At 35.7% G+C, this 13240-nt stretch overlaps 1 protein-coding gene across 1 annotated transcript in view; it reads left to right on the top strand.

The window, feature by feature from the left end:
* CNTNAP2 (contactin associated protein 2) overlaps positions 1–13240 on the top strand; it is a 1951112-nt gene that overhangs the window by 907298 nt on the left and 1030574 nt on the right. The window contains exons 7-8 of the mRNA XM_073239854.1: positions 1701–1844; positions 6283–6547. Coding sequence (XP_073095955.1) covers positions 1701–1844; positions 6283–6547 — 409 coding nt within the window. The remainder of the gene's footprint in view (positions 1–1700; positions 1845–6282; positions 6548–13240) is intronic.

Here is a 13240-nt window from a genome sequence, read left to right as displayed (position 1 = left end):
ATGAATATAATAGCACATCTCTCGTAGCGTTATATGAGGAGGCAACCGGAAGTAATAGAAATGGCCATCTGTATCAGTTATGGTTAATTAGACTGCATGTAATAGATGGCTGTTTATTCTCTTCCATGTAAAAGGAGTCTGTAGGTGGGTAGCTCTGGGCTCAAATGGCATCTGAAAGGAAAATGAAAGGTCCAAAGTAAAGAAGCTATGCACGCTAAGAAGAAGTAAACAGTTTACACTAGCATTTGTACTATTCCAGATGTGACACTGCATGTCATTAAGTGTGAATTTTATTGGGGAAGAATTGATAAACTGCAAACAGAAAATACAACATTCCATTTAAGTATCAAGAATTCTTATCTTTGATATTCGGTATATCTTTTTGGTACCTTGTAAGTTCAGTACCATTTAAAAATATTTCCCTAATAATTCGACTGTTTTAGATGACTTTATATTTTGCTTTTGGTACTTTCCTAATTCTTTTTAATATATTTATTCTCACTTTTCCCATTTTTTTCCTATAATTAGATTCTATAGTAAATAACACATATTCACTTAACCATTAATAATTAATGTGAGTTTAAGTGAGGTCTTTCATTTTTTGTATTGTCCCATAAACGATCATTAGTTTGTTCATTTTTTCCTTAAAACTAATTAAGCATTTAAAATGCCATGATGCTAAATACAATAACATAATTTGCTAATGGCCTCCTAGATCACAGAGAACTTTGCTTTATGGTTCAGATATGAAGCCTTAATATTTAAAATGTCTTAACCATTGCCTCAATTTTCAAAAGCCTGTAAGAAAAATTGATAATCATTACACTGAATAATAATTAGAAGATATATATACATATCTCAAATCTGGATTACATATCTTGGTATTGCAGCTACAATGAGTAGTTAGATGCATTCGCTACTAATTCACTCAATGCAGTAAACATCATTATTGGCAATATATGTTTATTAAGTATCATTTTGTATTATGCAAAACTGATGCTATAAAACTGTAATTTGACCAAAGTTATGGGAAAAAATATACTCTCTTTTTATAGTCAATAGTAGCCAGAGAATCACAAGAGGGAGCCTATAGTTTAAGCCTGTACTTCTCCAGTTATAGCCCCCAAGTCCTAAGATGTACCTAATCAATGTAGTAATTAAACTTTTTGAGCTATTTTCTGTATTCAAAATAAGTCCAATGAATTTATGTCTATAATAGTCATTGAACTATAAGAAATCTACAATAAGAAATACAGTATTTCTTGCCTTTGGCTCTAGTTTTATCAACTAGATATCTCTAGATCCTTAGAAGCATTTACTGATAGTATGTCTTTGAATGATAAACATAAATATGTGTTTTTAATATTACTTAGTAAACGAAGTTGCTGCATAAAACCTTTTAAAATAGTATCAGAAAAATATATATAAAATGTCTTTTGGGTAACAAAAATGCATTGTTACAGTTTTTTTGTTCAGTTTATAATCTAATTGCCAGAATTAATGTCACTAATGTGTACTTAAATAATAACATAATTTAACAATCAGTAGATTTTGAAGGCAGAAAAAACATCTGCATGTATTGGTTGAGGTAAAGATAATTGACCTTGGCTGTAGTGACAGTTTGTCTAACTCATTGTGAATGCTGTTTTTTTTTAAGTCGAATGCAGTGTGAATGTTTACATTTTATTTTGTTTTCCAAGATAACCTTTGGGGGCATACCTTTCTCTGGTAAGCCAAGTTCCAGCAGTAGCAAGAATTTCAAAGGCTGCATGGAAAGTATTAACTACAATGGCATCAACATAACTGACCTTGCGAGAAGGAAGAAACTGGAACCCTCAAATGTGGTAAGATTTTTCACCACCAAAATGTTGGCTCATAGAAAAGTGGAAAGACATTTTGTTTTCAATGGAATATTGAATAACAACAGCATCATAGCATTGTCCATCATGCTTGCGTTGGGCTCAAGTGTATGAAACTAATTTTAAAGTTACCTGCAAATGTGGAGATACAGGGTATACTCTAGGAATAGATCATTGATGATAAATGCTGTGCAGATGCGGCAGTTGCTGGATCCCCCATAACAGAGGAACAGGCATACTTCGGTGTATGTTTCTGGCAGTTCAGCAGCCCTTAAATTGACAGCATCATGTTGCCAAATGTCTGAGCACATACAGCTTTCCATGTCTTATTTATGATTTAATTTAATATTTTAAAAGCATTAAAATCAGGAACTTTATTATATTTACTTCCATGCTTCCAAAGATAATTCATTCAAATATGTAAATAAACAGACTTTTTGTCGAAGCTCTATCATACTAAATATTCGACAGTTAAATACAGACTGATTGCCATTGGGGAGAGAAAGCTATGCCACAAGCTCAGTGTCATCTTCTGATTCTGGTGTAAGGTGTTCCCAGGTTAAATATTTCAGGAAGGAGACAAAAATTGAAGCATGCTCTAGCACATCTTCCCCATGACACTGCTTAGGATCACTGAAAGATACCAACTTAAAAATTTAGTATGTGTGTTTGTTATGGTTCTGCAAGAATAGGAGCTCCTTCAACTCAGAAGTGTTACTTGGGAGAGCCTGGGGTTCCAGAGACCCATACCTTTGAAGGCCACTGAACAGGAGATAATATAATGAATGTTTGCATTGTGGGCTAAAAGAGCCCTGAAGGCCTTGTTGCCCCACATTTGAGCCTCAGGTTTTCACAAAATGATTGGACAAATGGAAATCCCCTAATGAATAAATAGAGTTCAGGGTGGGTATAAGAGACTATAAAACAGTAATTTCATGTAGAATTTTTCATTGATAATGATTTTTTTTAAATAATAATGAATTTGGCCAATAGGCACATGAAAGATGCTCCACATCGCTAATTATCAGGGAAATGCAAATTAAAACCACAATAAGATATCACCTCATACCAGTTAGGATGGCCAACATAGAAAAGACTAGGAGCAGCAAATGCTGGCAAAGATGCAGAGAAAAGGGAACCACCCTACACTGCTGGTGGGAATGTAAACTAGTTCAACCACTGTGGAAAGAAATATGGAGGTTCCTCAAAAATCTACAAATAAAAATATCATTTGACCCGGGAATTCCACTCCTAGGAATTTACCCAAAGAAAACAAGGTGCCAGATTCAAAAAGACATATGCACTCCTATGTTTATTGGAGCACTAAATAGTAGCCAAGTTATAGAAGCAACCTAAGTGTCCATCAGTAGATGAATGGATAAAGAACAGGTGGTACATAGACACAATGGAATACTACTCATCCATAAGAAAGAAACAAATCCTACCATTTGCAACAACATGGATGGAGCTAGAGGGTATTATGCTTAGTGAAATAAGCCAGGCCGAGAAAGACAAGTACCAAATGATTTCCCTCATTTGTGGAGTATAGCAATGAAGCAAAACTGAAGGAACAAAATAGCAGCAGACTCACAGACTCCAAGAAGGGACTAGTGGTTACCAAAGGGGAGGGGTGGGGGAGGGTGGGTGGGGAGGGAGGGAGAAGGGGATTGTGGGGTATCATGATTGGTGCACATGCTGTGTGTGGGGTCACAGAGAAGATAGTGTAGCTCAGAGAAGACAAATAGGAACTCTGTGGCATCTTACTACACTGATGGACAGTGACTGCAATGGGGTATGTGGTGGGGACTCAATAATAAGGGTGAATGTAATAACCACATTGTTTTTTATGTGAAACCTTCATAAAAGTATATATCAATGATACCTCAAAGAAAAGTTTATACCTCTAAAAAAAATAAATAATACTGCATTTATATTAAGAATGAAAGACAACTTTGATGAAATTATCTCCTAATTTGACTGATGGGAAAAACAGTCATAGTTCCATTCACAGGCAACACAGGTAACAGTGTGTGAGGCATGTTATATTATTGATGATGTGAGAACAGTACTGCAGAGAGAGATCGTCATAAACATTTTGTGGATTAGAAAACAGATTTTACCTGCTAAAATAACTTTGCAGGTGACTGAATGTGAGTGACAAACATATTGTGGATTCACAGTAATGACCCCCGAGGTCACAGTCTCCTTCCATCATGTGTTATTTCTTATCTAGAACAATATCAATATACATGCTGTTTTAAGCTTTGGATAAAATGGCACCAGGGTCCTTTTGTGTTTTCAGAAATTGTTGCTTAGGATAAAAAGGTACAGAATCCAAATCATCAAATACTTGCACCTTTAGGAAGAGGTAAAGTGTTATTTGTGCCCAGTTTCCCAGGTGATCCTGACATGTACTCATTAGGTACCCAAACTACAGAGAATTTCGGTATGGAGACAAATTCCAAAAACTACTTTATCTGCAAAGTATATGGGGTCATAAATGCTATTTTATATTGAATAGCAAAGATATTTAGTAAAGCATACATCATCTATAATTATATTTGTTAAAATAGAATGAGCAGATTTAGAATAAACTTTTAAACAAAGATATACATATATATTAAAATTTTGGACAGAATAAAGAGAAATAGGACATTTTTTAGGCAACCCTACAAAGGCAAGTATTTATGTAGGGAATTTGTTCTCAAAGTTGTCAGGTGCTAATATTTCATTGAAATTGACTGGACACTCATCCTGCACCCCTCTCCATAAACATACACATTATCCCATGTTGGTTTGCAAATTTCAGGAGCTTCCCGGATGTAATCTGAAATCAGCCCCTATATACAGATGGTAAGGGGAGACCAGAGAAAGATGCAGACCACTCCAGATTGGTAGGTGGCAGGTTTAATAAGCAAGGAAACTTACTTATGAGGTTTGTCTTGGGTGGCTTCAAGATGGGTAGATTTCTGTATGCTCCTGCCAGAATTTCTAGCATTTATGTAGAGGTCTTGACTAGCTTTAGTCAAAAACCCAGTCTACACAGCTCCAGGACCACATTTCTTCCTCAAGGCTGTATCCTGGGAGCAGTTCCTGGAACAGCAAAGGCAAGCAGAACACACTTCCAATGGCGGTGGAGGAGGTGGGGAGCCTCCCGCTGCTGAGTCCAGCTTGGGGGTCAGCTGGCAGCCATGTCTGCCTCATGACCTCCTCCAGCACTTCCTTATACACTGACTCCAGAGTCAGCACCACCTCAGGAAGGACCTTTAATTTTGCTGGGAGACAGTCTCTACAACATGGGCATGTGGTCAGTTAAAGCCCTGCAGTCATTATGAGTAGTCAGTTATTTTCATCTGTAAAAGTAGGCACTTAAAAATAATCATCTATGAAGGTATAGCACAAATTGAATTTGAATATTAATGCAGAGGGGCAGTCTGCCTTAGATGTAATGGTCAGTGTACCAAAATGGAAGAATAAAACATCTAGGGATTGATATATGTGTTGTTAAAAAAAGAAAATTGAAGAACCAGATGAAAATATCAGCAAATTATATTCCACAAAATATTATGGTGGGATAAAATAAGCCGAAAGCAGATGTAGATTTTTAGATCTTTAAAAGAATGGTACCCAATGCTGGAATATAAAATTCAGTATAACTAAATGGTGAATCAAATTTCTTTGCGCCAAATAGAGGGAGTGTGAGAGGGAAGGAGGACACTGTAATTACTACAAGTATTTTTTTTTTCATTTTGTATGTTTATACCACTATTTCAAGAAGCATTAATGCATTATAGTATATGCATACTTCATGGAAATTTAAATGGGCTTTTGAGTTGGATAACAAAATAACCTGAAATAAACATAACTGTGTTGATATTAAACATGGAGATAAAATCCAAGAATATTTGTCCCATAATATCAGTTTATAATAAGTGACAATCAAATGGCCATAGTTCCCACTGAGACTAGTAATGCATTAATAAACATTTGACGTAGGTCATCCAGAAAAGGCCAGTGGCCTCTCCTCCCTGGCAGATGCATCGTCAGGAATGGCACTTGTGTGGAAGCAGCAGCTCTTTACTGTCTTCAAGAAGTCTGGTGGTCCACACTTGTGCCCATAACACAGGGACACGTCCTATCCATGATCAGCCCACATCAGGCTGTCAGTCTGTAAATTCCATGATGGATGGTGCTTTTTATGCGTTCAACTTGATGGCCAATTGCTGCACCTGTTAGGTGCCCCCTCCGAATAGATTCGGCCAAGATACCCGACAGAATCCCCGTCACACTCCTGCATGTCAGAGTTTCACACAAGCTTAAACTCTGCATTGGCACGTGTAGGTCTTTAGCTTTGTCTGCTGCCTTATGTGGATGCCTCTTTTAATTCTGCATTTGCCTCAAAGCATGCCCTTCTGTTTTATAGGGAAATCTGAGTTTCTCGTGTGTGGAGCCCTACACAGTGCCTGTCTTTTTCAATGCTACCAGTTACCTGGAGGTGCCTGGAAGGCTCCACCAGGACCTGTTTTCGATCAGTTTCCAGTTCAGGACTTGGAACCCAAATGGCCTCCTGCTCTTCAGTCACTTTGCGGACAGTTTGGGCAATGTGGAGATTGACCTCACGGAAAGCAAAGTTGGCGTTCACATCAACATCACGCAGACCAAGATGAGCCAAACTGACATTTCCTCAGGTTAGTGAAATCTACCTGAAATCTAGTTTGCTGTCAAAACTGCTGTGATTTTCACAGCTAAAGGTGCCTTTGTCTTATTGGATGTCATGCATTCTTGTTGATGTTTGGATTCAGACTTTGAGATTCTTTTGTGGCTGCCCTGAGGGCTGATTGAATACAGGAGACTTGGAAACTTGCTGAGAAGGTACAGGGTAGGTAAGGAGGAAAGGTGGTTGAGGCTGGTTTTGACCACCACAGTCTTCTCTCCCTTACAAATTCTAGTTCCTACTTAATAGAACAATGAATATTCTTCTAAGTGAAAATTTTATGTTTAAGAACAAAGAATGTTTATTTTATGAACATAAGGCTATCTGGTCTCTTGATTTTTGTGGATATATAAATTCCTTTTACTATTAGTAATAAGAGTATATTAATGTAATTAGGACTTTAAAGATATATTTAACTGCCTCAATCAAGATCTCAAAGTGATCTTGCTCAATTTATGCAAATTTTCAGAACAAAACAAAACAAAAAATGAGGGGTGAGTATAAAGAGGAATGGTAAGACCTATTTATCAACCAAGGACAGACTGACCTGGCTGAATAGGGTAATTTTTAAATTTGACATCATGGTGGTATGATAAACTGGGCTTAGGTAATATTGTTCTTTATTTGAACAAACTTTACCAACCTTGGAATATTATTTGATTAATATGGTACAAAGAAATTTGAGAATGCAAAGTGAGATGTTATGAATGAAGAAAAATTAGGCATGAAATGGGACTAATAGACAGGGAAGTTTTTCACCAAATTCCTTTAGATGTTCCTTGTGCTAGTTGTTTTTATTTTATGAAGAGCTGCTTAGAAGTAGAAGACAGAGAGAAAACTAACATACACTGAGCACTCATACAGATGTGCCACTTACTGGGAGAGGAAGTTCATGACTGAACGGTCAACTGCCTGACTGCTGGCTTTGATTTCTACCTACACTGGGTTCATACATGATGCCTTATGTATACACCTGACACAGTTCTTAACTTGTATTATTTGTATGCATCTCATTTTCCCTTTGGGGTGTCAGCTTTTTGAGGGCAGAGGCCACACCTGTTCTATCTCTAGCATAAAGGACATTATCTGTAATATAATAGGTGCTTCAGAAATGTTTGTTGAGTTCAGCACTGTGGCCCTTGGAAATAGTGCACAGTGTCTCCTGCTAAAGGATATACATCTTTCCATAAAATAGGCTTTGTGTTTCTATATGGTATGATTATATGGATTATTAATGAAAAGGATTCAAGGAAGACATAGGGACTGTCACATCAGAGGTTTATCCGAATTATTGAAATAAAAAGCTATTGTGAAATAGCGGGGCACTTACTTTTTCTGTCTTGCTTTGTTTTGCTTTTTACTTGAATTTTCAGAGTCAATATGATTGATCAACCATATTTTTTCACTACTCCCAGTATAAGTTCACCTGGGGAGATTTAGAGCAAATAGAAAATGTCTGGCGAGACCTGAATAGCACATAAAACAAATACACGTACAAACATTTACCACTGTTGAAAAACTCCCCACTTGATTCTGTTGTGATTAATGATTCTTTTCTAATGACTAAACTCATAAAAACATAACTGTGAAGGCCTCCCTCCTGGCATTCTCTGAACGAATCCAGCTTCCTGGTGGTTTTCTGTGTAACAGGAACCATCATGATGGAAAGAATAGAATCATAAACATAGAGATCAATAAACATTTACTGATTTAATTTGGTCTAATCTAGGACTCCAAAAGACTCCATTTTAATTTAAACTGTGTTTATTAAAAAATAAAAGAACAAAAGACTCTAATATGCAATAACTAATTTACTTAATAGATTTGCTTACATATGATAAAGTTGGACTTTAGATATTTTTGGCAATTTAGCCAAGATTCTGTGCAAATTAAGGGAAACTCGTATGAAATCTCAACATTTATACAGCCTCACTTTTATATATTCCAATGCAAATAACTTAGTGTTTCAAATACTTCCTTTTTTTCCTATACACATAGTGGAAACTAAGATCAGTTATCATTGCTGAAGTTTGAGAAAAGTTAAATAAAGAGACACATACATTTTAAAAAGTTGTTTCTTATACTCTTATTTAAAAAGTGTTTATTAAAAAAATACAGGAAAGAAAGAACAAAGGAATCCAGTATGTGACTACATTCATTCATCTTATAAAAACATGTGGAGTCCACAGAAGACAATTTTTATCTGTATTTAAAAAGTCTTACCAAATTCAGTTAAATTCAGTAACTTACCAAATTCAGTAACTTTTAGTGTAGGTACTAAAACTGGGAAAATAATTAATTTAGAAAGATAAGTTAACCCAGGACACTAATGTTTGCTTTAACAAAGGGAAATAGTTTTTATATTATGTCTACCCTATTCTCATTAAAAGCATGAGCATTAAAGAATGCCAGTCTTTTTCACTGAATTTTTGAAATAGGTTGATTGCAAAAATGTAGAGGACATAGAAAATTTGGGAGACAAAATCTCTAAAAAGATTTTGGTGTGTACACATATGAGCACAGACAATACTTCCAAAGTAGTGTATTGAAAGGTTAATATAGTGATGCACAGATACTTTAATACATTCTTGTAATTTGATTTTGTTTTTAGTTAAGTTCTGTGGTCCAAAATGAACATCGCTCACATGATTCAAACACCTTTTTTATTCCATGTTGAACAACATTGCCTTTTGAAGATGAATTCAAAATAAATTCTGTAATTTAGGGAATATTCAATATACTTCACCTTCTCCTTATATTTTTCCCTTCAAGTTATGATTAATTTTCAGGTGTTCTTAGTCATTGACAGTGGAATGAACTTGTAAAATTCAAACTCTGACTAAGCTTGAATTTCAAGTCACCTTGAAAACTGAGTGGGTTATCTTTCCATGGAAGTATTTTCCAACTTGCAACATCAAATTTTGTAAAACATTCCACACTATTTATTTCTATTTAGAATAGTAGTTACTGACTGGTGAATACATATTTGTGCATTACTTGAAGTAGTAAGTGATAAAAGGAAAAAAAGCAGACGCTGAAAGGGTTAAATGGATAATATGTGTTCACCATAAGGAAAATTTTTATTTTAGTTTTCATATTCAGAACCCTGAGAAAGGTGCGTCTAGAGACCTGTGCATGATTTTTTTAAAGTTACTTTACCAGATTTTTTGAGGTATGGTTGGCAAATTAAAAAGCGTACATATTTAGGTGGTACAATGTGATTTTTTTAAAGGTGGTATATAGTGTGATGATTCAATATATGCACTGTGAAATGATTACCACAATCAATTAACACATCCATCACCTCACATAGTTACTTTTGTGTGTGTGTGTGTGTGTGTGTGTGGTGAGTACATTGAAGATCTACTCTCTTAGCAAATTGCAAGTATATAATGTAGTATTATTAACTATAATCACTATGCTGTACATTAGATTCCCATTTCATAACTGAAAGTTTATATCCTTTGACCAGTATCTTCCCATTTTTCCTGCCTGTTCTACTCCCTTCCATAAATTTGACTTTTTTAGATTCTGCACATTAGTAAGATCATTAAATATTTGTCTTTCTGTATCTGGCTTATTTCTCTTAGCATAATGTCCTCCAGGTTCTAATGATTTTGGTGGGAACCCAGTAAGAAAACATTTTATATCATTCCCTAATACCTACTGAAGTAAAGTTTCATGAACTAAAACTTTCTTTGCTACTTTAAATGTTCTCTGATAATTTTGATCTTTCTTTTCTATCTTTTTCATTTTAAAAATTCTATTACCCACTGATTTCAAGACCTATAAAGAAGTATGACTCATAGTTTGTGAAACATTGACCTACAGATTTGTCTTCACATTCCGAAGGTTGGAATTTTTTAAAGCTCTAATTGCCTGGATACAGATCTTAGAATAATGCTCTAAAGTTGTGGTCTCCCCATATTAGTAAGGTCATAAAATATGAGTCAGCATTTATATAGTGGAAAGAATGTGATTCCTATAGATGACTACTCTCACCTATGGAAAAAATATCAATTTCCATTGATGTAAACAAAGCCTTTCAGAAAAGCCACTCAGAATATGCCCTGCTCCTAATTCAACTGTGCACTAAGCTCAAGTATTAGAACCTTCTTGTTTTGTTTGTATAGACATTACTCCAATTTTAGAATGGCTTTTTTGCATCCACACTGCTTCAGAAACATGTGTTCAACAAGAATAATCTTTTTTTTATTTCCGTCTCCAAAAAAAAAATCTTTTCGTGACTTTTGTTTTATTTATTTTTAGCACAATTCCCTTTGTAAACCTTTGAGTTCGATTTGGGTGTGTTGAAGGAAGGTATCTTAGTCCATTCAGGCTGCTATAATGAAATAGCATAGTCTGGGTAGCTTACAAACCAAAGACATCTATTCATCATAGTTCAGGGGCTGGAAGCTCAAGATCAGGCTGCTCACATGTTTGAGTTCTGGTGAAGAAGGCGCTCTTCCAGATTGCAGACAGCTAACTTCTTGCAGTGTCCTCACATGGTGGGAGGGGCTGGGGAGTTCTGGGGTCTTTTTATAAAAGTATTAATTCCATTCATGAGGGTTCCACGCTCATGATGTTAAGCCAAGTCCCCACTATCACAATGGGCATTAGGATTTCAACTTATGAATTTGGTGGGGACACAAACATTCACATCATAGCAGGAGTAAATGTTTTTCTTGGGTTGGTGTACAGCTGGGGAACTTGCTGGTATATATTGGCAAGTTCCCAGTTCAGTGTCAGTAAATGCGTTTCCTTGAGGTTGTCCCTGGCACTATGTGTCCTAAGCAAATAAAGTATCTCTTCTCTTGATTTTGTGAACATTTAAAATACAGATAGTATATTGATATTTGAATTAATTCATGCTAACTTCCAAAGTTCATTGATAACATGCATCATGAGGTTTCTTTTTCATCACATAAGAAAAATGATTTAGTTTGTAATATTGTGTTTTGTTTATTGAGAAATGACTTTCAGCTCTATGATTTCAAATTACAGATATACAAGATTTCTTAAAATTAATTTTCATAAGTCAAAAATTAAGTAATGTTTATCTAAGCATAATTCACATACTTGGAAAAATTTTTATTTTTATGGTGCCTTACAGCAAAGTGATTGGAGAAGTATTTAGTAGTATATATTATATTCCTTAATTTAACTTTAAATCATAATTATTAGAGGTCTTGAAAGTGTCACTCCCCTTTGATCTATTAAATGTGTATAATTCAGAATCTAGAGAAATATGTACACAGAAATTTATCACAGCATATATGAAATAATAATTTTAGATGAAGAGGTGATTTTAAAGAATGTGTCCTTATATGAAATGCCATATGTCATTAGAAATCATGTTTCTCAAGTAATATTTAATGCCACTGGAAAATATAGAGAATGAAAATGTTTATAAGAATTTATATGGAATATGACCCTGATATTATTATTTTAATACATAGGTAACTAGAAAATAGTTCAAAATGAAGTAAAATCTTAATAATACTAAAAAGTGATCATCTCTGATTGGGGAGTTGTCAATCCATTACTAACAACTTATTTTAAATTGAAGTGTAGTTGATATACAATATTATGTTGGTTTCAGTATACAATACACTGATTCAACAGTTAGACACCTTATTAAGTCATCACCCCAGCTAGCAGTTACTATCTGTCAACACAGAAAGATGTTACAGAACCACTGACCATATTCTCCATGCTGCACTTCCAGCCCTGTGACCAACTTATATTATAACTGAGGATTCTGTGCCCCTTTATCCCCCTCACCCTCCTTATCCACCTACCCTATCCCCCCCAATGATAACCACCAGTCACTTCTCAGTGTCTCTGAGTCTACTGCTCTTTTGTTAATTTTGTTTTGTTTTTAGATTCCTCAAATAAGTAAAATCATATGGCATTTGTCTTTCTCCTCCTGACTTATTTCACTTAGCATAATACCTTCTAGGTCCTTCCATGTTGTCACAAAGGGCATGATTTCTTTCTTTTTTATGGCTGATAATATTCTATTGTGTATATGTACCACATCTTCTTTGTCTTTTCATCTATTGATTGACACTTTGGTTGCTTCCATATCTTGTCTATTGTAAGCAATGTGGTGAAAAATATAGGGGTGAATGTATCTTTTTGAATCAGGGATTCTGTTTTCTTTGGGTTAATCCCTGGGAGTGACTTTGCTGCATTGTATGGTATTTCTATTTTTAATTTTTTGAGTAACCTCCATGCTGCTTTCCATAGTGGCTGCACCGATTTGCATTCCCACCAACTTCTTGATACATTCTCCATATATAGTTCCGGGAGTAAGCGGGTTCTCCTATTGGTGCAAGTTCCCTATGAATCCGGTAAAACTGAGGAAGAACAGTGGGAAGGGCTAAAGGGTTCAGTTAAAGGGTTTTATTGCTCACAGCTCAGTCTCTCACTTGGCTTCCCCTGGCACTCTCCCAAGTCCTTCCCCTGCAGACCCCAACTAGCCCCCTCTGTTGGACCCTCCAGCCCCAGCTCTCTTCTCCTACCCACCCCTTCCAGGGGGAACTCCATGGACAGGTCGCTGGGGACTGGCCAGCACCAGACCATTTAGGTACCAGGAATGGAGGAGGAGAGAATGGCCATTTTCTCTCCACCCCTTGCCCCAGATTGACTGAAGGCTCTGCTG

The sequence above is a fragment of the Manis javanica genome, chromosome 6 (assembly GCF_040802235.1).
Source record: "Manis javanica isolate MJ-LG chromosome 6, MJ_LKY, whole genome shotgun sequence".
NCBI classification, from domain to species: domain Eukaryota; kingdom Metazoa; phylum Chordata; class Mammalia; order Pholidota; family Manidae; genus Manis; species Manis javanica.
Note: the sequence above shows the minus strand (reverse complement) of the source record. Positions and strands in the feature narration are given on the sequence as shown.